This window comes from Pipistrellus kuhlii, unplaced genomic scaffold (assembly GCF_014108245.1).
Source record: "Pipistrellus kuhlii isolate mPipKuh1 unplaced genomic scaffold, mPipKuh1.p scaffold_m20_p_18, whole genome shotgun sequence".
NCBI classification, from domain to species: domain Eukaryota; kingdom Metazoa; phylum Chordata; class Mammalia; order Chiroptera; family Vespertilionidae; genus Pipistrellus; species Pipistrellus kuhlii.
The window spans coordinates 4686376-4711440 of record NW_023425493.1 but is presented as its reverse complement, the minus strand read 5'-3'; the positions used below and the strand labels follow the sequence as shown (position 1 = coordinate 4711440).

Sequence of the window (25065 nt, the reverse complement as noted above, 5' to 3'; positions counted from 1 at the left end):
TAGGTCTTAACCTGAGACAAAGGAATCAGGTGTGCTCATGTTTGCCTTTCTCTTTCGGTCCCAGAACTCTGGCATCTGTGAAGATTTCCAAGGTGAAATATGTCATCTGGTCAGCAGACATGTCCCATGTAGCTTTACTGGCCAAACATGGTAAGTCTTCATTATATCCACGCTGATGTGGAAACCAGTCCTTCCCTCCCCCTCCCTGCAAGTCCACTCACCCTAGCCAGCAGAGCACTCATCCCCTATGCCTTTTTCAGCCATTGTGATCTGTAACCGCAAACTGGAGGCTCTGTGTAACATTCATGAGAACATCCGTGTCAAGAGTGGGGCCTGGGATGAGAGTGGGGTATTTATCTATACCACAAGCAACCACATCAAATATGCTGTCACCACTGGGTAAGTCACTGATCTAAGATACAGACTGGGAGAAGGTAGCTTCTTAAAATCACTCTCCTGTCTCAAGAGATGGAACTGAACTCCTCCCTGAATTTTCTTCCTGGAAAAGCTTAGTCTAAACATATTAGACATATATGTGCTAGGGGCATCCAAACATTCTTTGTTCAATTCTTTTAGAATTGTGAAATACGACACAAATATAGAATATGAGACAGCTGTTACAGAGAGAGAATAGCAAATAGTTATGTAAACATTTGTACAACTGTTGCCCAAGTCAATATGTAGAACAGTTCTGACACTCCAGAAGCCCTTTGCTACATGGTCATTATTGATGACAACCACCTTCATTCTCCACCCAAAGATAACATTATTCTGACTTTTATGGTAATTTCTTCTTTGCTTTTCTTTGTGATTTTACCACTCAGTTTGTGTCTTAAAATAATATGATTTAATTTTTTCTGGTTTTGAACATCATGTAAATAAAACCATACTGAATATATTATTTTATATTTTGCTGTGTTCAATATTTTGTTTAAGATTCATTCATCCATGATGTAGCTCTAATGTTATTTATTTTTATTGTTGTATAATATTCTATTATATAAATATACCACATTTTATCAGTTCTACTCTAGAGGAATATTTGAGTGACTTCTAGTTTTGGGCTATTTTGGGAGAATGTTCTTTTAAATATTCTTTTACATGTTTCTGGTGCATATGCACATACATTTCTCTTATGTATCCACCCAGAAAAAATACTGCTGGGTCATAGAGTATGCATATCTTTACATTTCCTAGGTAATGTGAAATTGCTTTCCAAAGTGGTTGTATTATAAAAGTTTCCTTGCTTGTCATCTTGGCCAGCACCTTCCTTTGTCAGACTTATTTTTGTTTATCTGGTGGGTGTGTAACCATCTCATTGTAATTTTACTTTGTCTAATTCCTAATAAGATTAGGCAACTTTTCATTTGGCCCTCCATCAGGATTTCCTCTTCTTTGAATTCCATTCACATCCTTTCTTCTTCTTCTTTTTTTTTAAATATATTTTATTGAATTTTTTACAGAGAGGAAGAAAGAGGGATAGAGAGTTAGAAACATGGATGAGAGAGAATCATCTATCAGCTGCCTCTTGCACACCCCCTACTGGGAATGCGCCCGCAACTAAAGTACATGCCCTTGACCGGAATCGAACACAGGACCTTTCAGTCCTCAGGCCGACGCTCTATCCACTGAGCCAAACCAGTTTCAGCCTTTCTTTTTCTTTTTAATGAGTTATCCTTGATCATTTGTAGACATTCTTTATATCTACTTGACCTTTGAAAGTGTGGCTAGGGGCACCACTCCCCACGAATTTGAAATTCTTTGCTTAACTTTTGACTTTCCAAAAACTTAACTATTAATAGTAATAACCTACTGTTAACAAAAGCCTTACTGATAATGTAAGTTGATTAACACGTTTTGTATGTTATATGCATTAAATACTGTAGTCTTTAATAAAGTAAATTAGAGAAAAATTTTTATTTAAAAAATCAAGGTGGAGAAAATACATTTACAGTATTTATTGAAAATACCTTTGTAACTAGACCTGCATAATTCAAACCCACGTTGTTCAAAGGTCAACTGTCTTTGAGTGTCAGTCTTTTGTCAGGGCTCTGTAGTACAGATATTAGTATCTCCTCCCATTCTGTGGCATGTCTTTTGACTCTCATCATGATACCTTTCAATGAGCATAAGTTCCTAATGTAGTTGAATCTGTGAATATCCTTTATGGGTATTGAATTTTTTGTCCTACTTAAAAAACTCTTTATTGCCGAAACCGGTTTAGCTCAATGGATAGAGCGTCGGCTTGGGGACTGAAAGGTCCCGGGTTCAATTCCGGTCGAGGGCATGTACCTTGGTTGCGGGCATATCCCCAGTAGGGGGTGTGCAAGAGGCAGCTGATCGATGTTTCTAACTTTGTATCTCTCTCCCTTCCTCTCTGTACAAAATCAATAAAATCTATTTTAAAAAAACACACAAAAAAAAAACTCTTTATTGACTCCAAGATCATAAAGGTATTCTTTATATTCTCTAGTAGAATTTTTATAGTTTTGCCTTTCATAGCTAGGTCCATCTACCTGAAGTTTATTTTTGTGTATGGTTTGAGGTATAGGGGACTCAGTATATGCATTTAACACTATAAATTACCCATCAAATATTATATTATACCTGTAAGTTTTAATTTTGTTAACTTTTTCTTTTCATTCAGTTTAAAATATTTTGTTTTTTGTTATTTCTGTGTGTGTCAGAACTCTTCGCATCTATCTCCTTTCTTATATACCTTATAAGGAAGGAATTAATTATCCATAGTGGCCTAGTGCTTATATATTAGAACTTTAGTAGGTCGGATTCCTATTGCCATGTCTGTTAACTCCTAAATTAATAGTTTATGAAGAAAGATCGCACTATTTGCTTTATCTTTCCCACTTCATAATAAAAAATAAAATAAATAAGCATGGCATTTAATTCTGTTCTATTTTGAATAACTTCCCATCTATATCATTGTCCAAATGGCACTGGACAAAATGATAATGAGAGGATAAAGGGCTGTGGCTAGGCTTTGTCCATTCCTTTATAGCCTGGATTTTTCCCCTCACTCACTGAAAGTGGTTCTCTCTAACTCCTCTTAGGGACTATGGGATCATTCGAACTCTGGATTTACCCATCTATGTCACAAGGGTGAAGGGCAACAACGTATATTGCCTAGATAGGGAGTGTCGTCCTCGTGTGCTCACCATTGATCCTACTGAGTTCAAGTTCAAGCTGGCCCTGATCAACAGAAAATATGATGAGGTATGAAAGAAGAAAACATGCTAAGAGTATTGAGAATTACTTATTTCCTATAAGTAATCTCTATTTCCTGCCCTACCCCATCCCAAATGTCTAGGTACTGCACATGGTGAGAAACGCCAAACTAGTAGGCCAGTCTATTATTGCTTATCTCCAGAAGAAGGGCTATCCTGAAGTGGCACTGCATTTTGTCAAGGACGAGAAAACTCGCTTTAGTCTGGCACTGGAGTGTGGAAACATTGAGGTGAGAATAATCCTATCTAATAAAAAAGTAATGTGCAAATTAACCATCACTCCAAGACACAAGATGGCCACCCCCAGTGGCCAAAGATGGCTGCCCCCATGTGGACACAAGATGGCTGCCACAAGATGGCCTGCAGGGGAGGGCAGTTGTGGGTGACCAGGCCTGCAGGGGAGGGCAGTTGGGAGAGATCAGGTCTGCAGGGGAGGGCAGTTGTGGGTGATCAGACCTGCAGGGGAGGGCAGTTGGGAGAGATCAGGTCTGCAGGGGAGGGCAGTTGTGGGTGATCAGACCAGCAGGGAGGGAAGTTAGGGGTGACCAGGCCAGCAGGGAGGGCAGTTAGGGGCAGTTGGGCCAGCCAGGAAGCAGTTAGGCATTGATCAGGCTGGTAGGAAGAAGCGGTTTGGGGCAATCAGGCAAAGGCAGGCGAGTGATTGGGAGCCAGCAGTCCTGGATTGTGAGAGGGATGTCTGCCCGCCTGTTTAGTGCACTGGGCCTCTAGTGTGGTTATAAGCTCCATATCAGTGTGGAGAAGGTGAGGATTAGGATGGCATTAGGAAGGCATTATTCTGGGCTTGCTTCTTTAATAAGTATAATAGAATTTGGGGGGCGGGGTGTTAGTTGTTAGATATAACCATCTTTCTGATGCTATTTGCCCATCTCTACTTTTTCCTATCTGTTTCTGCCACAGCACTTCTATTGATTTCATGCTTAGTCTGAATTCAGTAAATTTAGAATAGGGGCAAGATAGCATGGGATTAGAAAAATCTCCTTTCTTGACATTTGACCTGCTCGTTGGCTGCTTAGATGAAAGAGTCCTTATTAAATGTTGGGCCCTAGAGTCTGTAGGCATTATTTTTAAATGGGGAGAGGGCTTAGGAATGTAGACCTTTCAGTTTAGAACTTCCTTTTATTATTTCTCCTGTCTTCTCTAAAGCCCTTGTGGATCTTCAGACTTGGCAAGTAGGAAATAACATAGCTAAGAAAGGTTTGGCTCTATGGAATCAACAACTGCTAAGAAGTAATTTTGTAAAAACTAAATTTCTGATGACAATGTGATGTAATTTTTCTATCCATGGCTCCATATGGGGTTATACTTGTTGATGGGATTTCCAATACAATTAGGCTGCAAGTGAGGCGTGATTGAAAGTTCCTTGGGAGATTTATTTAGACGCAAACACTATCATCCCTGGCTTGGAGCCACGGTGCCCATCCTGTTAACTAACCCTGAGGATTCTTTAGATTGCTCTGGAAGCAGCCAAAGCGCTGGATGACAAGAACTGCTGGGAAAAGCTGGGAGAGGTGGCCTTGCTACAGGGGAACCACCAGATTGTGGAAATGTGTTATCAACGCACCAAAAACTTTGACAAGCTTTCCTTCCTATATCTCATCACTGGCAACTTAGAAAAACTTCGCAAGATGATGAAGATAGGTGAGGCCCCAGAAACTAAGGATGGGAAGAGGGGTCCTGGTGGGGGAGGAGGAATCTAGAGAGGAGACAGAGAATTTAAGAGAGAAGGCCTAACGTGGTGTCTCTTACTGACTTGGTACAGCCGAGATCCGAAAGGACATGAGTGGCCATTATCAGAATGCCCTGTACCTGGGTGATGTGTCAGAACGGGTGCGGATCCTAAAGAACTGTGGGCAGAGTAAGTATCTTTCCAGACTCACCTGTTCCTTTGGGGCCTTAGGAAGAATGTTCTCTTCCTGGTGATTATTCAGGTGTAGTAGAGAGGGATTTGCCTTCATTGGGCAGTTTTTCAGAAGAGAGTATGCTCCTACCATGCTCAGAGACTTTCTTCAAAGCCAAATGGAGGCCCAGCCAGAATATTCAGTCTGTCCAAGCACTCTTAGGAAAATATTTAATAGTCGTGGAGGAGGTAGAAGTTGTAAAAGGTCCTGAGCAGGCACCCTAGTTAATACAGTTGGTTAGATGCCATTGGAATTTTATTCTTTTAATTCAGTTCCCGAGGTTTTGCTCATTTATTTATTTTTTGTTTATATATTCAAGGGATATTTTTTTAAATGTCGCTATATACCAAGTATTATACTAACATGTGAACAAGAGATGTACAGATGTGGTTTGGACCAAGGTGCTAGTAGTGAAGGGGTGAGCAATGGACAGTCTTAGTGTATAAAGGTAGAATCAGCATGGTTTATTAAAGGACTGGATGTGGGATTTTTAACAGAGGAGTCGGCAGTGATTCCCAGGTTCTCATCAACATTGATGATAGATCTTAAAGATAAGCAACTGTATTAGTTAGGTACCTGTTGCTATGTAACAAATTGCACCCAAACTTAGTAGTTTAGAACAACAGACATTGACTGTTTTCATATGCAACATGATTTAGCTGGGTGCCTTTCTCAGTGTCTCTCATGAGGCTGCAATCAAGGTGTTGGCCAAGGCTGCAGACATCTCAGGGCTCACGTGGGGGAGGATCTGCTCCCTCCCGCGCTCACTACATGGCTGTGAGCAGCCCTCAGGTCCCCGCTGGCTGTTGGTTGGGAGATGGCATTTTTCTGCTTCTCCATAGTGCAACTCCCTCCCTCAGCAAGGGAACAGGAGAGGGCATCCAAGATGGAAGTCACAGTATTTGTATCCTAATCTCAGGATTGATGCTCATTGCTTCTGCCATGATGTCCTAGTCATTAGAAGCAAGTCAATGAGTCCAGCCCACACTTAAGGGGATGGGATTATGCAAGGACTTACCTGGAGGCAGGGATCACGGGGAGGCATCTTTGAGTCTGCCTACCCACAGCAGCATTCACTTGGAAATGTACCTGAACCACAAAGTCTAATTTTTCTGCAGAATCACTGGCTTACCTAACAGCTGCTACCCATGGCTTAGATGAAGAAGCTGAGAGCCTGAAGGAGACATTTGACCCAGAAAAGGAGACAGTGAGTCTTTACATGAGTATCTCTGATTAACTCTGAAATCTTGGGATGTTTGTGTCCTTTTTATCCTCACCCAAAGAATGAGGCTATTTTTCCCATTGATTTTTAGAGGATAGAAGGGAAGAGAAAGAAAGAGAGAAGCATCGATGTGAGAGACACATTGATTAGTTGCCTCCCATATGCACCCCAACCAGGGACTAGGATCAAGTCTGAAACCCAAATACGTGTCCTTGACCGGAAATCAAACCTGCAACACTCTAACCACTGAGAAACACAGGCAGGGTTTGGGACGTTTAAAATATTTTTTATTTTATTTATTTTTATTTTTTGAGAGGGAGCGGGGAGGGAAGGAGAGGGAGGGATAAAGAAATAGAAGCATTGCCCTGACCGGTTTGGCTCAATGGATAGAACGTCAGCCTGTGGACTGGAGGGTCCTGGGTTCGATTCCAGTCACGGGCATGTACCTTGGTTGCAGGCATGTCCTTGGAAGGGGGTGTGCAGGAGGCAGCTGATCAATGTTTATCTCTCATTGATGTTTCTAACTCTCTATCCCTCTCCCTTCCTCTCTGTAAAAAAAAAAATTAATAAAATATAATTTTTTAAAAAATTAAAAGAAATAGAAACATTGATTGGCTGCCTCCTGCACTCCCCACTACTAGGGATTGAGCCCATAAACTGAGCATGTGCCCTGACTAAGAATTGAACCTGTGATTTCTTGGTTCATGGGTCAACTCAGAGCCACACCAGCCAGACAGTCTTGGGGTATTTTAAATCTACAAATGTCACCGTCCTACCTGAGGGCCTATAACCATCCCCTACATGATTCCTGAGAGTTGTTTGCTTTTAACTTTCTACCTTTCAGATTCCAGATATTGACCCTAATGCCAAGTTGCTCCAGCCTCCTGCACCTATCATGCCATTGGATACCAATTGGCCCTTATTGACGGTGTCCAAAGGGTTCTTTGAAGGCTCCATTGCCAGCAAGGGTAAGTGCTCACTGCTCCCATATCGTTTTTGTGGTTTGTTTTATGGAGAACTGTCCTGGGGAGTACTGTCGGCTCTCCTCTCCTTTTCATCTGTCCTTTTTTTCTGTATGAAGCCTCATGGAGCACAGAGATGCTGGAGTTACAGTACACAGTGTTTTAAAATCTAAAAAACATTATGAGATCCTTAACATTTGGAAAATAGGTGGGGAAAAGAGAGATGATATAGTCCATGCTTCTAACAACCACTATTAGCATTTTGGTGTATTTCCTTAGGTTTTACTATATACATATACTATTCTGTCCATTCAGTATTTTATCACTCATGATGTACAATGTTAAAAGCACAAATTCAGCTACCTCAAATTCTGTCATGTGGGTATATGCAGATGTGTGTCACCATACCCACCCTTAACTCTCCTCCTGACTTATTGGATATGTCTACTAAGTCATTTCTCCTGACTTACAGCTTAAATAGATCCTTTGGCATTTTGCTCCCAGCTCTGCTCTTTGCTCTATCTTCTCTAACTTACCTCGATTAAGAAGCAGTTTTTGGCTGAAACCGGTTTGGCTCAATGGATAGAGCGTCGGCTTGGGGACTGTGTTCGATTCCGGTCAAGGGCATGTACCTTGGTTGTGGGCATATCCCCAGTAGGGGTTGTGCAAGAGGCAGCTGATCGATGACTCTCTCTCTCATCGATGTTTCTAACTCTCTATCTCTCTCCCTTCTTCTCTATACAAAAATCAATTTTATATATATATATATATATATATATATATATATATACACACACACACTTTTTTTTTTTTTTTTTTTTTTTTTTTTTTACAAAGCAGTTTTTGGTAGCTGGAAGGCCAATTGTTTCCCTCTCTTCTGTTCCCTCTCTATGAAATTTGCTACTGAAAGCATAATTTAAATATTATAAATAACGAACAAAAACAGTAAGGAGACAGATCCTTACCACCTGCTTTTGTAAGGAGTCAGCCTGTCTGCAGAGGAGGCCACATCTCACACTTGCCTGACTATAACCAGCTTTTTGTCCTTTGCCTCTGCAGGGAAGGGAGGAGCACTGGCTGCTGACATTGACATTGACACAGTTGGTACTGAGGGCTGGGGAGAGGATGCCGAGCTGCAGCTGGATGAAGGTAAGAATACAGTCCCAGGACTGGTCTGAGCAGAGGCACCCCTGGAGTGGCCTGCGGGCAGTTCTGCAGGTTCCACACCATGGGACTAATAAGGATCTCACATTTTGCTTCCCTTTGGCTAAGATTTTGTCATTACAAGGATCTATTCTGAGCTTGGGCTTTCCTTACAGATGGATTTGTGGAGGCTACAGACAGTTTGGGAGATGACGCTCTTGGGAAGGGACAGGAAGAAGGAGGTGGCTGGGAGGTAGAAGAAGATCTGGAGCTCCCTCCTGAGCTGGTACGTGGAATTCTTACCCTTGTAAAGTTCTCACTGTTGTCCCTACGGAAGCCAGTGGCCTTATTGCCCTCCCCACCATCACCACCCCTGCCCTGAGGTCCCCAAAAGGAAGGGGATCTACACCCTCCTAATATGATGCTTTATCTCCCACTGTATATAATAAAGAGGTCATATGCAGATTGACTGGTATGACCAAGATGGCCACCCCCATGTGGTCACAAGATGGCTGGCACAGATGGCCGGCAGAGGAGGGTAGTTGTAGGCGATCAGGCCAGCAGGGGAGGGCAGTTGGGGGCAATTGGGCCAGCAGAGGAGGGCAGATGGGGGTGATTGGGCTAGCAGGTGAGGGCAATTGGGGGCGATCGGGCTGGCAGTGGAGGGCAGTTGGGGGGATTGGGCCAGCAGGAGAGCAGTTAGGCATCAGTCAGGCTGGAAGGGTAGTGATTAGGGGGTGATCAGGCTGGCAGACAGAAACAGTTAGGGGCAATCAGGCAGGCAGGCAAGCTGTTGGGAGCCAGCAATCCCAGATTGTGAGAGGGATATCCCAGATTGGAGAGGGTGCAGGCTGGGCTGAGGGACAATCCCCCACCCCATGCACAAATTTCATGCACCAGACCTCTAGTTTGAAAGAAAGAAGAAGGAGATAATCAGGGTTATGCCAGTAGCAGCTTATGAAAAGGCAGCAGGCTTTTTGTCAGCAAGCTTTTGGTACATAATTTTGTTACTTGTGAAGCTGCTCCTATTGAGTGTTTTTTCCCACAACCACAACCCGTCTTCTCCAATAGAGACTGGGAACAAGGAACCAAGCTCTGTTAAGATTTATCAGGACAGCCAAAAAACCAGTTTGGCTCAGTGGATAGAGCACCGGTCTGCGGACTGAGGGGGTCCCGGGTTCAGTTCTGGTTAAGGGCATGTACATTAGCTATGGGCATATTCTTGATGAGGGGTGTGCAGGAGGCAGCTGATCGATGTCTCTCTCATTGATGTTGCTAGCTCTCTATCCCTCTCCCTTCTTCTGTGTAAAAAATCAATAAAATATATTAAAAAAAAGATTTATCAGGACAATGCTTGAAGGGCTCACTTACTGTTTTTCCCCTAGGACATACCCCCTGCAGCTGGTGGGGCTGAGGATGGGTTCTTTGTGCCCCCCACCAAGGGCACCAGCCCAACTCAGGTAAGCGGGGAGACAGCCTGTGGGGACGAGTGTTTCTGAGCTGGCTATCACTGATGAATGTGTAAGGACTATTGCTGCAGAGTAGGATAGTTTGGGAATAGTAAGAACAGGATTTCACCTGGCTTGGGTTTTCTGTTTTTTGTTAGATCTGGTGCAATAACTCTCAGCTTCCAGTTGATCACATCCTGGCAGGATCTTTTGAAACCGCCATGAGGGTAAGTCTTAAAGTAACTTTGGCTTTTGTTCAGTTATTGTCTCAACCAGAGTCCCAGGGAGATGGTTGACTCACCTTAACCAAATGGAAATTATCCCACCCACAAGGGCAAAGGCATGTATTTACCATGGAAACCCTGGGTCTTGACTGAAGAAACTTTTCTCATAAGGCCTTCCTCTTACCTGCTTTCCTTTTGGCTTAGTCATCTCCTAGGTCCGTGGTCGGCATATTGCAGCTCCCGAGCCACATGCGGCTCTTTGGCCCCTTGAGTGTGGCTCTTCCACAAAGTACTATGGCCTGCGAGAGTCTATTTTGAAGAAGTGGCGTTGGAAGAAGTTTAAGTTTAAAAAATTTGGCTCTCAAATCTCAGTCGTTATACTGCTTGTTGATATTTGGCTCTGCTGACCACTGTCCTAGGTGAATCCTTCCAACCATCTTCCACTCATTTTATAGCCTGCTTTCTGGCTCATATCAGTGAAGTAAGCATCCCTTCATGAACAGGTGTATGTTTTGAACACTAAGCATGGGTGCAGTAGCAATGATAACAGCCACCACAACTGCAACAACTAACATGTATTCACTGTGTGCCAGGCATTGCCCTAAATGCTTTAACAGGTATTAAATGAGGGAGGTCCTGTAAATAAGTGTAATTTACTGATGAGGAAATGAGTACAGAGAAGTTAAGTCCTTGCCCAAGGCACTTGGTTTTTAAGTGGTAGGAGGACAAAAATCCTTATGTTTCTTGCTTCCTGTATTTCAGCTCCTTCACGACCAGGTAGGGGTAACCCAGTTTGGCCCCTACAAGCAACTGTTCCTGCAGACCTACGCCCGAGGCCGTACCACCTATCAGGCTCTGCCCTGCCTGCCCTCCATGTATGGCTATCCTAATCGCAATTGGTAAGGCCCCGTGTTCCTGACTTTTATCTGTTCCAACGTGGTTTAGATATTTCAGGTGGTAGCTTCAGGGACAGTCACAATTTTTCAAAGCTGGGGTTCCTAATAGGAAACGATTTTTTTGGCTTGGCACTCTCCGAGGTTTGGTTACTGCTTTCACGGTGATTATGTTGCCAGAAAAAGTAGTTGAGTCCCAGTGGGCTCCTACTTATTGTCTTCTTCCTGCTTTTCCATGTGTAGGAAGGATGCAGGGCTGAAGAATGGTGTACCAGCTGTGGGCCTGAAACTTAATGACCTCATCCAACGGTTGCAACTGTGCTACCAGCTCACCACCGTTGGCAAGTTTGAGGAGGCGGTGGAAAAATTCCGATCCATCTTACTCAGTGTGCCACTGCTTGTTGTGGACAATAAACAGGAGATTGCAGAGGTTAGGAGGGGTCTACTACTTGTCCTAGTCATGGGCGCCCGCACATTCTTGCCCCTGTACCATGACCTTCCTTTGCCCCTTCCTTCAGGCCCAGCAGCTCATCACCATTTGCCGTGAGTACATTGTGGGTTTGTCCATGGAGATCGAAAGGAAGAAGCTGCCTAAAGAGAGTCTGGAACAGCAGAAACGCACCTGCGAGGTAAGATCTGTGGCCCTCTGAGCAGTAAAGCGGTTTCCTTCCCTCTTCCTCCATTACGTCTGAATTTTTCAATTCCAAACCCAGATCTCAATCTGGGGAGTAAGAGAAATTTGGTCCCATTTCTGTGAGAAGAAAATGTATTTCTACACTCTTCTTCCTCATCTCATCAGTCTTCCATAACTAGGAAGCAGAAGACTTTCCTGCTTTATCACCAGTCCTGTTTTTATTTGTGTGGTTTTTTTAAATGCATCTGTACCAGCTATGCATGACCTATCTCAACAGTCTAATCAGCCTCTCATGTGTTCCTCTTTCTGTCCACCAGATGGCAGCCTATTTCACCCACTCAAACCTGCAGCCTGTGCACATGATCCTGGTGCTGCGGACAGCCCTCAACCTCTTCTTCAAGCTCAAGAACTTTAAAACAGCTGCCACCTTTGCTCGGCGCCTGTTGGAACTTGGGCCCAAGCCAGAGGTGGCTCAACAGGTAGATAGGAACCCCGTCAGTGAGCATAAAAGAACCAGGTCTGCTCTTACAGGGAGGGAGTAGTAGACCGAGGTCTTTGCTGCTGAAATAAAGCACAGAATGATATTCAACAAAAAGAGCCACAAAATTTGACTCTTTTTACTTACTGGCATGGATACCTCTTTTTGTTCCTGGAAACTGAACTAATAACTTATTTAGACATGGCACCAGGGTGAGAGTGACTGGCAACCTAGAATAGCTCCACTGCCCCTGAAAATAACCCTATGCCTGACCTTGAGCTCCAGATCTCCCAATACCACCACCACTAACCTCCATATTTATGTCCCATTGTGTTCTCCAAAGGCATTTTTAAGGCAATGGAAGCCAGTTCTAACTCAGGCCTGACCCTGATAACTCAGACTTGTTAGAGGAATATGGGTCTAGATCCAGGGAACTTCTTTGGTGTTGAGAAGGGAAAAGCCTGATTCCACAGGAGTGGTAATTATTACCCCTTCATGTATGTCCTGCACAGAAAGTATATTTCGAATTCAGTGCAATTCCATCCTGCACCAAAGAAACTACTAAACCATAACGGTGAAATAATTTGAGTTGTATGAAGCTTTTACTACTCTTAAATAAAATGTTCCTTCCCTCTCTTAGACCCGGAAAATCCTGGCAGCCTGCGAGAAGAACCCCACAGATGCCTACCAACTTAATTATGACATGCACAACCCTTTCGACATCTGTGCTGCATCTTACCGGCCCATCTACCGTGGAAAACCAGTGGAAAAGTGTCCACTCAGTGGGGCCTGCTATTCCCCTGAATTCAAGGGTCAGATCTGCAGGGTCACTACAGTAAGTACTGTCCTCGAGAAATGCATCTAGGATATTGAGGGAAGGGGGAGAGAAGAAAAGAAGCACAGTTGTCCTTTCTCTCCTGTATTTGCCTCTACCTCCTTGAGACATATACTGGGTAAAGCTAGATGCTCTTTGTCAATCACTGCTCTTTGTCAATCACTAACAAACAATAACAAAGTACTTTATTGTGCTCATGGAAGAGTGGAGCAACTAAGCTTTCTAGGCGACTCAACCTCTCAAACTCCTAACTTCTTCCTGTTTCCTCTTCCACAGGTGACAGAGATTGGCAAAGATGTGATTGGTTTAAGGATCAGTCCTCTGCAGTTTCGCTGAAGCCCCTTTGTGTATAGGGTCAGTCATCATATTCTCCTCAGTCTCCACCCCAAACCCAAGAATTAATCTTCATGTCCTAACCTGTCCCTTTCCCTGCCCTAAGATCAAGTGTTCTTTTCTCTTGTTCTATGGCTAATAAATGTCTAAGCTTGACTTCTTGTATTTTTTGTCTCTGAGGACCTTTCATTCTCTCAATCTTACAGTTGTGGTCACAGTTGGACTTGCCTTCTCAGCTTACCTCTTTCAAGAAACAAATGAAAATGCAGTGGTGAACTTTTGTTTAGTAAATTCCTTCAGTGCTAATCCTTTTCTTCCCTTTTACCTTTCTATCCTCTTTGTTAGAAAGGAGTGGGATGTAATAAATAAGGTAGCATCTTTTCCTCCATCACAGCAAACTAAGACATCCTGCATTTTCAACTTCCAGGCAGGTACCCTCCCTCTCTGTGCCCAGAAATTTAAAGTTGGAAAAAAAACTGTCTGGTTTTCCAAAAATGCACGTCACTTTTTATTGACTTGTTTTTTTATAATCATTGTTCTTATTTGTTGTTTCTCACACTAAATAAACTAAATTACTGCGAGAGTTTTGTGGCTTCTTTCTTGTTCCTACTTATTCGGTGCAGCTGCCCACCAAAGCATATCTTTCCTTCTATAACTACTTTATAGAAGGAGGGAAAACTAGGGGACAAATAGGTTAATTACAAAAGTAGTAAATGCCCACTGTTTAAAATAAAGCACACATTTTTCTTAGGATATATTAAACTGCTGTGAGAATGGTGGAAAGCAAATAGCTCCCCTGTTCCATTATTGACTGCAACGCTTTGTCTGTTATTAATTTCAGCTAGTATTTACTGAGCACCTATCATGTGTCACTGTTCTAGATGTTTTATATGTAATATACATATGTAAGATTAATTAGAGGTAAATACATTAAATTGGATGATTACAGTGCTGATAAAGTATTTTGCTTGCTATGTGCTAAGACTGAGTAGAATAACTGTGTCTTTGATTAAAATACGTATCTTTTTGCCCAACCAGTATGTCTCAGTGGATTGAGTGTCATCCCATGCACCAGGAGGTCACTGGTTCGATTCCTAATTAGGGCACATGCCCAGGTTGGGGGCTCGATCCCCACTGGGGGTCATGCAGGAGGCAACCGATCAATGTTTCTCTCTCATCAATGATTCTATCTCTCCCTCTCCCTATCTCTCCCTCTAAAATCAATAAAAATATATCTTTTAAAAATTTGTCTTTTAAAAAAGAGCTTAGTCCTTTATATTTTTATAGCTTTTAAGAGTTGCTTTCTTAAAGTATCCCCAAACTAAGCCTGCCTTATTTTGGTAACACTTTCTCAAGTTATAAGCATGCTTTTTGTAAATATATGCAAATTGGTAATAAATTTTGGCCAAAAAAACTTTTGTAACTTTAAAAATTAAACTATAAGATTAACTTTGCATATAAACATAAACATTATTCTGAATTCAGGGATATGAAAAAAGTTAGTTATCCACATTTCTTAAACCTTATGGATCTGGGGAAACAAAATGGATATATGTGAAATTATTATGAATATCAGGCAAGAACTTAAAATTGGCCAATGAACAGTGGAGCCATTATGTTCTTAATCTAGAGTGCTATAAAAAATGCTGTGAATTACTGTTTCAGAACATTGTTCACTGTATATTCGAAAGGCAAGAGGTGAGTAAATACTGAGATGAGGTGTTAGGATTACCAGTAGTAAGACACAGAAAAGCAGGAGCAAGTTTAAGAAATAATGCAGCCCAAACCGGTTTGGCTCTGGATAGAGCGTGGCCTGCGGACTGAAAGGTCCCAGGTTCGATTCTGGTCAAGGGCATGTACCTTGGTTGTGGGCACATCCCCAATAGGGGGTGTGCAAGAGGCAGCTGATCTATGATTCTCATTAATGTTTCTAACTATCCCTCTCTCTTCCTTTCTCTCATTGATGTTTCTAACTCTATCCCTCTTTCTTTCTGTAAAAAAGCAATAAAAAATAAAAAAATAATAATACAAAAGAAGATCCGTGCTTGTTTTCAACATAATTTTCTCAATTACCATCTGGTATTTTCCTTATTAACATGCTTATTTACTACATTAATGAAAAGACAATAGAAATGCCAATTAGTTTTAATCATGTGCTTGATATAACGGTAGTCATATTAGAGATACACATGTAAGCAGTTTGGAATTGAATGAGAAAATCTGTAATTGTTTCAGCTGTGGGGAGAACTAGGTTAATCAGAGGACACAAATTATAGAAAAGTATAATTGAAAAGGAACCTAATGTCCCAACTTTATTGTTAATTTGTAATCTGAGGTCTAGAGTGGCAAGGATTTTAAACCAAGTAATTTAGTGAGAGCCCTAGAATTTAGTTCAGAATGTGCTTGGAAGAATACAGTAAGTTTTGCACAGGTGTGATTTTATAAGTCTGTGCCCTGTTTGTAAAGGAAAAAGGATGTGCCAAGTCTTTCTTTGAAACAGTATTCAGGTGTTTGGGAAGCTAAGGATGAAAACCATGAAATAACTTTTCATTTTAATGTGATTTTTCTTTTTTAAACTTTATAGCACTTTATCCTGACCTCTCTTAAGACATTTTTAAATCTTGTGCCATTTTTTTTTTCTTAACACATTAAGTGCCAAGCATGTTTTGTCTTCCTTTCCATTTAGCTTGCGATACCTGATTTCACTGATATGCTGGGGGCACCAGTGACTGACAAGGTCCGAACAGAAAGTATAGTGTCAGTCACTGGTGACATGTTAAATATATTGTTATTGATTTTAGAGACAGGGAAGGAGAGAAGATAGAAACATCAATGATGAGAGGGAATTCTAGATTGGCTGCCTCCTGCACATCCCCTAACATGCCCTTGACTGGAATTGAACCTGAGACCCTTCAGTCTGCAGGCCTACCCTCTATCCACTGAGCCAAACCAGCTAGGGCTTTTGTCCCATTCTTACTGTGTGTGTATGTCTAGTATTACCTCCAGCCTAATCCCCAGTCAGCTACTTTACAGCTGGCCCTGATTTATCAATCTTCCACTGTTCAGCGTCTTAAACAGTAGATACCCTCTAAGTACTAAAACAGATTTGTATCTCGGGTAGTTTATACATTCTGATAGATCTGAATAGAACAATCCAGAGGAGGAAGGGTTGTCTTGAGTTGTGTCTATGTGAGCCTTCCCAAATTCACTCTCTTGGAGGTTAGGTTCTTTACAAAGAAAAGGAGATGGATCAGAGAAGGCAGGTCTATTACTATTCAAATTGCTCAGTTCAAGGCCCCAGAGTAATTCCCCCCCCCTCCCCCCTGCACTGAGTTCTAAGTGTAACAGTTCTAATGGAGACTAGGAAAAAAGATGCCCATTTGATTCCGCATAAAAATGTTCTTTATATAAGGGTCGGGAGAGCCAACAAAGTGTTTCGCCCTCACCTGGGAGTGAGAAAAAGAGCAGTGAAGACAGGAGTAAGCCGAAATCGGTTTGGCTCAGTGGTAGAGCGTCGGTCTGCGGACTGAAAGATCCCGGTTCGATTCCGGTCAAGGGCATGTACCTTGGTTGCGGGCACATCCCCCGTGGGGGAGGGGGGGTCTTATCTCTCTCCCTTCCTCTCTGTAAAAAATAAATAAAATATTTTTTTTAAAAAAAAGGAGTAAAATCCTTGCCAGTCATGGCGCTGAAATGCCAGAGGGAGAGGCATAGGCGAAAGGGAAGGGAGGACAATATAAATAGGAAGAGTGTCCGAAAGTGTGCAGGCCCGTAGGAAACCTACCAAAAGATCCAAATAAGTTTCCCCTCCGTTAGCTAAATGGTTTTGACGAAAAGGAAAAACAACCCCACACCGTCCTGTCCCTTTAAAAATGACGACTCTGCCCCGGCCCGCCTTACCATTGGTCGCAGAGGCGGAAGGGGTGGGGCGCCAGGTCTGGGAGGCCCGCCCCCTACGGTGCAGCGGAGGCAGCAAGATGGCCGCAGCGGAGGGGGACTGTGGGGTCGGAGCCGACGCGGACCGGGAGCTGGAAGAGCTGCTGGAGAGTAAGCCGTCCTGGGAGGACCCGAGGAGGGCGGGTGTGGGGACCCGTTCCGGGCGTTAGGGGAGCCCGAGGTGCTTGGGGCGGAGCGGGGAGGCCGGCCCGGGACTGGCCGGGGGCGGAGGGTCTGACTGCGACTCCGAAGCGCGTCTCCTGGCCCCCTTCCCGGCGGCGGCGGGAGCAGGGAGCCCCCTGAGGGCCGGGCCGGTGATCTCCCTGCCGGAGCGGAACGGTAATCCAGCGGACGGCGTTTCTGGGTCCCCCCAAGCCCCCTCACTTGGCCTTGGGAAGTTCTCTAGGTCCTCGGCGGGCTTCCCATCTTCCCACCCCTGGTCCTCCCTTCCAGGCGGTGTCTCCCCTCCTCTCAGGCTGTCCGCCTCTCTCTCCAGGCCCCGTCCCGTCCTTCCCTCCTGTCAGAGCTGGAGCCGGCTCCTTTCCTGTTATTTTGAAAAACGGAGGATGAGGAGGTGTCAGGGAGAGAAGTCCACCCTCCTGAACGAGGGTGATGTCTTCTTAGCCATGCCCTCCATGCTCCTGGTGTCTCGCCCCGTGCTCTCCCCCTAGGCCTGGCGAGCAGCCTGGTAGGAGGACACAGGCTTTTCAGGGCAGAGGTGAATGTTTTTGTCCTGCCCAGTGCCAGAGATGTGGGCAGGCGGGAGGATGAACAGGAACGGTGGAGGAGGGTGCCAAGTGACTCTGTGTGACTTGGCGCGCAGCCACCTGCAGGGACGGGGCCAGAGGGAGTCCAGGAGCTTTGCCCAGGGAGGGCCAAATTGGAGGATGAGAGAGCTGAATGCCCTTCCTTGGAGTTCAGTCTGTACTAGTACCAGGACCCAGGGGAAGGTGGGTGGGACAGAGTGTGGCATCTGCTTTCTTGCCAAAGGTTATTTCCTTTAGGGCTTCAGAGCGAGGGCAGGAGGGCTGAGGATATTCTGAATCTCTGCTCCTGTTAGATGTATTAGTGTAGGGTTTTTTAAAAATATATATATTTTATTGATTTTTTACAGAGAAGAAGGGAGGGATAGAGAGCTAGAAACATCAATGAGAGAGAAACATTGACCAGCTGCCGCCTGCACACCCCCTACCACGGATGTGCCCACAACCAAGGTACATGCCCAAACCTGGGACCTTTCAGTCTGCAGACTGACACTCTACCCACTGAGCCAAACTGGTTTTTGGCATAATGTAGGGTTTGTAGGGAATCATAGAGAGTGGCAGGGAAGGCACTGTAGATAGAGGTGTTTCTGCAGAATTTCTTTTTAACTCTCCTCTCGGTTCCGAGAGATGCCTGTTCTGCTTTAACCTGTTTTCCCTTCTTCGACTGCAATAAATTAGGTAATGGGGAGGGCATTGGGAGGCTTGCTTAGGACTGGGCCAGAATAAGGAGACTAAAAAAAAAAAAAGAAAACTTAGTTGGCAGTTTTAAAGATGGTTCTCTCTCTGCCGAAACCGGTTTGGCTCAATGGATAGAGCTTCGGCTTGGGGACTGAAGGGTCCCGGGTTCGATTCCGGTCAAGGGCATGTATCTTGGTTGCGAGCATATCCCCAGTAGGGGGTGTGCAGGAGGCAGCTGATTGATGACTCTCTCTCGTCGATGTTTCTAACTCTCTATCTCTCTCCCTTCCTCTCTGTACAAAAATCAATAAAATATATTTTTAAATAAATAAATAAATAAATAAAGATGGTTCTCTCAGTGCTTTGCCCAGAAACACCCTGGTCTTCTGTTCTCGTCCATCCCCAACACACACACCGTGTCTCTTGTCTCTGAAGGTGCTCTTGATGACTTCGATAAGGCCAGACCCTCGCCAGCACCCCCTCCTGCCACCACAGCCCCTGATGCTTCAGGGCCCCAGAAGAGATCACCGGGAGACACTGCCAAAGTATGAATTCCACCTGCTTGGGGGACGGGGGTGGATGGGAGGATAGTATGCAACTCTGAGCAGCGGTGGGGCAGGTCCCTATCAGCCAGAGGGGAATAGGAGGAGGGTGCCTTGACCTCACATTGCTGAGTGCCCTTGCAGGCCTCAGCCTTGTGAAACAGGGACTTCAGGGGGAGTAGATCTCAAGGAAATTCTTTGAGAAAAGAGGACATTTAAATGATTGATTTGGGAATGCCACTCTATACCTTTCCCTCTGAGGCCAGATACCTTTCTTGCCGTCCTTAAGAGAGGTAGTTAGAATGCCCAGTAGAGAGAGGTAGGAGGGAGGCACTGTGTTTCCCAGAGGTTCTGCCTGTGACGTGTCAGAGGTCAGGTGCAGCGTAGTGCCAAGAGGTTCATTTTGGCCACTCTTCGCATGCAGGATGCCCTCTTTGCCTCCCAAGAGAAGTTTTTCCAGGAACTATTCGACAGCGAGCTGGCTTCCCAAGCCACTGCAGAGTTCGAGAAGGCAATGAAGGAGTTGGCTGAGGAAGAGCCCCACCTGGTGGAGCAGTTCCAGAAGCTCTCCGAGGCTGCTGGAAGAGTGGGTGAGGCGGGGACCAGACCACTGGAAATGTCTGAACAAACCTCTTTAAGTCATCCTTGCCGGAGATCATCAAAATTCTTAATCAAGTTGGTAGCAATCATGATACCACTGCCATGGGGTGGAGAAGGAGATGGGAGGAGGGATGGGAATCCCGCTGATGAAAGGGGTAAGGTAGGTGGAACATAACAGGAAGTTTTAATGGAAACTGATCGATTCGAAGCGGTCGCGTTGTCCTGAGTGTCATCATGGAGCACAAACTAACGCACAGTCCGTGTAGATTCATGAAAATGACTATGAAGGTAACCATAGAGCACTCTAACATTTGGAGTGCTAGTGACTCCATATCCAGGCTGGTAACCAGGTCAGTCTAGGTAAGCACACAATTAAAATCGTAAATGACCTTGGCTCTTTTGATCTCTCCTAGGTAGTGATGCAACTTCCCAACAAGAATTCACTTCTTGCTTAAAGGAGACACTAAGTGGACTGGCCAAAAATGCCACTGATCTGCAGGTGAGCGGGGGAGGTAGGAACCACAAGGGGCCCATTTTCAGACACTTCGCCAGCAGAGTCTCAAAGACAGACTCTTGAGTATCATCTCAAGTCTATCCCTGCTCACTGTTTTGCTACAGGCAAGTTTAAATAGTTCTTTCCCACCTGAAAGGGTAGCAAGCATCCCAAGAAGGCAGGGTACTTGCTCACCTCTCTCCTACCCTTTCTAGAACTCGGGTATGTCAGAAGAGGAGCTGACCAAGGCCATGGAAGGACTGGGCATGGATGAAGGGGATGGCGAAGGAAACATCCTCCCCATCATGCAGAGCATCATGCAAAACCTACTGTCCAAGGATGTGCTGTACCCGTCACTGAAGGAGATCACAGAAAAGGTTTGTGAACGATTTCTGCCTGTCGTCCTTGTTCTCCATGGTATCAACTCCTGTGGCTGCTTTGTCTGCTCAGAGCCTGCAAAGATAGAGAAACTCTGGTATATAGCTCCCATCTGTTTTTTCCTCCTATGTTCATTTATTTGGATTGGGGAGAGCTGGAGAGGAGTTGTGTTTCTAAGAAAATAAAGCTTTACCACACTGAGGATATTTGTTTTTTTGTAAGTATTCACAATTAGTATATCTTTTATATATATATATATATATATATATATATATATATATATATATTGATTTCAGAAAGGAAGGGATTGAGAGAGAGAAACATCAATGATGAGAGAGAACTATTGATTGGCTGCCACCTGCATACCCCCTACTGGGGATCGAGCTCACAATTCAGGCATGTGCCCTTGACCGGAATCGAACTGGTCACCCTTCAGTCCCCAGGCCTACGCTCTATCCACTGAGCCAAACAAGCTAGAGCGAGCTTTCTTCTTTTTGTTTTGTCTTATTTTATTTTATTTTATTTTAGTGTGTGTGTGTGTGTTAATCCTCACTCAAGAATATTTTCCAACCGAAACCAGTTTGGCTCTGCGGACTGAAGGGTCCCAGGTTCGATTCTGGTCAAGGGCATGTACCTTGGTTGTGGGCACATCCCCAGTGTGGGGTGTGCAGGAGGCAACTGGTCAATGTTTCTGGTTCTCTATTCCTCTCTATAAAAAATCAGTAATATATATATTTTTTAAAATATTTTTTTCCATTGATATTTTGAATTTTACAGAGTGGAAGGGAGAGACAGAGAGAGAAACATCAGTGTGAGAGAGATACATTGATTGGTTGCCTCCCACACACCCCCAACCAGGCCTGGGGATCGAATCTACAACCGAGGTATGTGCCCTTGACTGGAATTGAACCCGGGACTCTTTAGTCTGAGCCACACAGGCTTAGGGACCAACTCTCACATTTTTAAAGGTTGTAAAATCAAAACAAACAAAAAAAGAAAATATGTGACAGAGATCCTATGTGGCCCTTAAAGCCTAAAATATTTACTGTTTGTCCATTCTTGGAAAAAGTTTACCATCCTCCAATGACAAATGCTAGCATAGCCAGGTGATTAGTTGGAGTCATTGCTATTTCTCATGCTGAACTAAATTGTTTAACTTTTCCTTTTCTTGTCTTCCCCTCTCCTTGGTACTTTATTGTTCTTCATATTCTATTGCCCTTCCTTATCCATTATTCACCTAATTCTTCCCTACCCATTTTCTCTTTTCTTAGTATCCAGAATGGCTGCAGAGTCACCGGGAATCTCTGTCTCCAGAACAGTTTGGAAAATATCAGGAACAGCACAATGTCATGGGCAAGATATGTGAGCAGTTTGAAGCAGAGACCCCCACAGACAGTGAGGCCACTCAGAAGGCTCGTTTTGAGACAGTGCTGGACCTTATGCAGCAGGTGAGGCCTCTTGCTGTCTGCCCGATGGATGGGGCTGTCAGGTGGAGTGTTTGGTGGAGGATGTATCTGGGAAGGAGTCCAGGCCCTAGTGCCAAACCCAGGTGGAAGAGGGAGCACAAGAGAGGCCATACAGCATGGTCCTCAAGAGAAAGCAGAGACCACAGCTCAGATTCTTGCTTTTAGCTACTTTTGGGTTTTCTCTGTCTGATGTTCCTCTTTCCTTATTTTCCAGCTACAGGATTTGGGCCATCCTCCAAAAGAGCTGGCTGGGGAGATGGTGAGTATATCTTCTAGATTTTAATCTGAGCCCAGGTTTCCAGAATTCTTTAGTCTTCTGTGATTCCACCTCAGGTGATAATTGTGGCTCCCGGGAATGGGCCTTTAGATGCTCTGACCTGAAATATAAGCAGTTATCTGAGTTCCTTCATCTCTCTCCAGCCTCCTGGCCTCAACTTTGATGTGGATGCACTCAATCTATCAGGCCCACCAGGTGCCAATGGCGAACAGTGTCTGATCATGTGAAACACAACACGTTTCCTCCCTGATTGCCAGCCATGGGGAACGTCTGGAGAACCACTGGGAGCTGAGGCAGGAGTGTTGCCGTGGGAGTGGTCTGCCCGCTGCCCTCCGGCATCCCGTCCAAGATGGTGCCATACCAACTGAGGCTTCTCCCCTGATTTCTAGGGATAAAGCCTGTTCTGCAGGCCATTTCTGTGAGCCCTTTTGTGGTTTCTGCTGCTAGCGAAGGCCCAGCTACCTACTGGTGAAGGAAGGCATCCCTTGTTATATTTGGCCACGTTGATGTTCACCTCTGTACCCAGGGTCTTTGTGCCTTGTCTCCACTCCCCTTTCTTGGACCTGGGGAGCAGGGACAGAATCTTGGTACTTTGTTTCAGTAGTTCTCTTGGGCAGGGCCTTTGGAAATGAACGGGAAGGAACTTAGCCTGGGCTGGAGCTATCGGTCTGTCACCATGCCCTCTTGCCTTCAGGCAGACCTTTCTGAATTCTGGAAAGGGAAAGGAAGTGGAGGCTTTTGCCTCAATTCACAATACGGTTGGAAAAGAAGCCTTGGGATTCTCCTCTCTCCAGGTGCTGAGACCTCAGCTCTGTTCCAGCAACTCAAGTGGCTACCCTGTTTCTTTCTGTAATGCTACGTGGTCAGGGTGAACTAGCCCGTGACCTTCCTTTGCCTCCTTTTATCTCTCCTCTTTGAAAAATACCTGTTTATTCAACCCTTCTCCGAGCTCCAACTGTGTCAAAGAAGGGCCCACCTTCATCTAGTTTTTCCTCATCTAGTCCATCTACCATTCTCACTGGTCCCCCTCCTCCCTGGCAAACACATGTAATTGTAACGTCAGGTCTAGGGAATGAATGACTGTTCTTCCCCAGGTACATTTTGGTTTATTTGAAACAACTCCTTTGAGTTCTGTGGCTTGATTCGGGAAGTGGTTCGGGAAAGGGTAGGATTCAGCCAGGGTCCTTTTTCCAGACTAATAAATATTTTAAGTGAGGAGTGTTTTTCATCCAGGTCTTTTTCTGATCTTCCTCCGCTTCTGCACAAAATGTGAGTAATATTAGCAGAGGAATTCCACAAAACATTGCAGGGCTGGGTTCTGCCCGTCCTCCCCCCTTCTCCACTCAATCTATACCTCATTTGGCAAAGGAGATGGAATGACCTTTCCTCACTTTCTCTGAGTATTTCAATTGGATTCCCTTTCATTTGTGTTGATTTTAACATTTCACATTACTTTTGTTAATGTGTCTTATAAATCATTTTTCTTTGAGCTGACTTTCCCCTCCTATGGGAGCTAGGGATCTATGGACCTTGGCTGCCATATATTGATGGATAATCTGGTCAGACCAGCTGGCTGTCCTGGTTCAGCACTCAGAAAATAACTATCAAAGCAGATTCACCTTTACCATCTGAGTCATTTTGAGCTACCAACATGTCACTTCCCATGGGGTAAGCCTTTCAACCCATAAGATCTCATGTTCTGTGGTATTACCAAGGAAGGAAATGTTCTTGAGGGCACAGGCTTTTGGGGAAAGTCTAACTACTGTTCCTAATCAGAGTGTGGAAGAGCCCAGGTCTGAATCTGAGACGCCTGTGCTCTGCAAAAGAAGGGAAAAGTGCAGATAGACTTGTGATGATGGACCTAAATGATCAAAACTCTCTTATAGCTCCAGCCAAAACTGGATGAGCATAGAAAGGAGAGAGGGAAGACCCAAGAGTCCGGCCCTTGAACTGTGTGCCCACCCTACTGCCAATTTTCTTTTATAAATTCTCACTGTTTGCTGGGTCAGCCGGGCTTACTTCAGGAATCTAAGTATACTCCCTCATCTGCCTCAGTTTGTTCTCAAGCTGTTTATTTTCATTTTTATTTTGATTGATCATGAACAAATTGACTCTGTTCTAGAAACACTGTTTGAGTTATTGTAAGACTTTTGAAAGGATGGAGCAGTCCTCTCAAACTGGTCAAGGAACAGGTTTTTTGTTTTATAAATATCCAGTTCTTCACACCACCAGTATGTGTTCCTATTGCCAAGACAAGTGTGCAATTCACATTCAGTGCTCCCCACCACAAAAATTGGACAACACTCAAAACCGATCAGATCCCATTTGACAGGATAAGTCCACTGATCATGCACTTGAATATCACAATGTCAAAATGTTAAAAGTTTCTAAACACCCAAAATCTAACTCATCCTGTCACAGAATGGTTTAAAAAAAGAAAAGAAAAAGTTCGCAAACCAGCATGTCTTCAAATCACCTTTGAGTAGCATTGTACTGGGCCCTACCCTGTCTCTTAGTAGCTTAGAGGTCTCTCCTAGGTGAAGGTGCCCCCAGTAAACTTTTCCAAGAATGTGTCACTGTAAGGACATCTCTAGTATT

General features: G+C 44.3%; 2 protein-coding genes across 4 annotated transcripts in view; both read left to right on the top strand.

The window, feature by feature from the left end:
- Positions 1-13914, top strand: part of COPA (COPI coat complex subunit alpha) — a 41688-nt gene extending 27774 nt beyond the window's left edge. The window contains exons 16-33 of one of the 3 annotated variants that reach the window (XM_036442704.1): positions 65-150; positions 261-399; positions 3069-3231; positions 3326-3472; positions 4712-4901; positions 5023-5118; positions 6280-6368; positions 7228-7351; positions 8405-8494; positions 8665-8774; positions 9874-9948; positions 10095-10163; positions 10923-11059; positions 11297-11483; positions 11572-11682; positions 12005-12166; positions 12806-13000; positions 13277-13914. In XM_036442704.1, coding sequence (XP_036298597.1) covers positions 65-150; positions 261-399; positions 3069-3231; positions 3326-3472; positions 4712-4901; positions 5023-5118; positions 6280-6368; positions 7228-7351; positions 8405-8494; positions 8665-8774; positions 9874-9948; positions 10095-10163; positions 10923-11059; positions 11297-11483; positions 11572-11682; positions 12005-12166; positions 12806-13000; positions 13277-13336 — 2230 coding nt within the window. In that variant the 3' untranslated portion in view covers positions 13337-13914. Of the gene's footprint in view, positions 1-64; positions 151-233; positions 400-3068; positions 3232-3325; positions 3473-4711; positions 4902-5022; positions 5119-6279; positions 6369-7227; positions 7352-8404; positions 8495-8664; positions 8775-9873; positions 9949-10094; positions 10164-10922; positions 11060-11296; positions 11484-11571; positions 11683-12004; positions 12167-12805; positions 13001-13276 lie in introns of all 3 variants that reach the window. The other 2 variants (XM_045582984.1, XM_045582985.1) reach the window with 2 other exon arrangements.
- Positions 13915-17238: 3324 nt separating this feature from the next.
- PEX19 (peroxisomal biogenesis factor 19) lies at positions 17239-23683 on the top strand. Its single transcript, XM_036442731.2, has 8 exons — positions 17239-17380; positions 19147-19256; positions 19678-19843; positions 20267-20352; positions 20562-20723; positions 21996-22172; positions 22405-22449; positions 22611-23683. Exons 1-8 carry the CDS (start codon positions 17311-17313, stop codon positions 22692-22694), a joined length of 900 nt encoding a protein of 299 aa, XP_036298624.1. The 5' UTR covers positions 17239-17310; the 3' UTR covers positions 22695-23683.
- The last annotated feature ends 1382 nt before the right edge of the window (positions 23684-25065 follow it).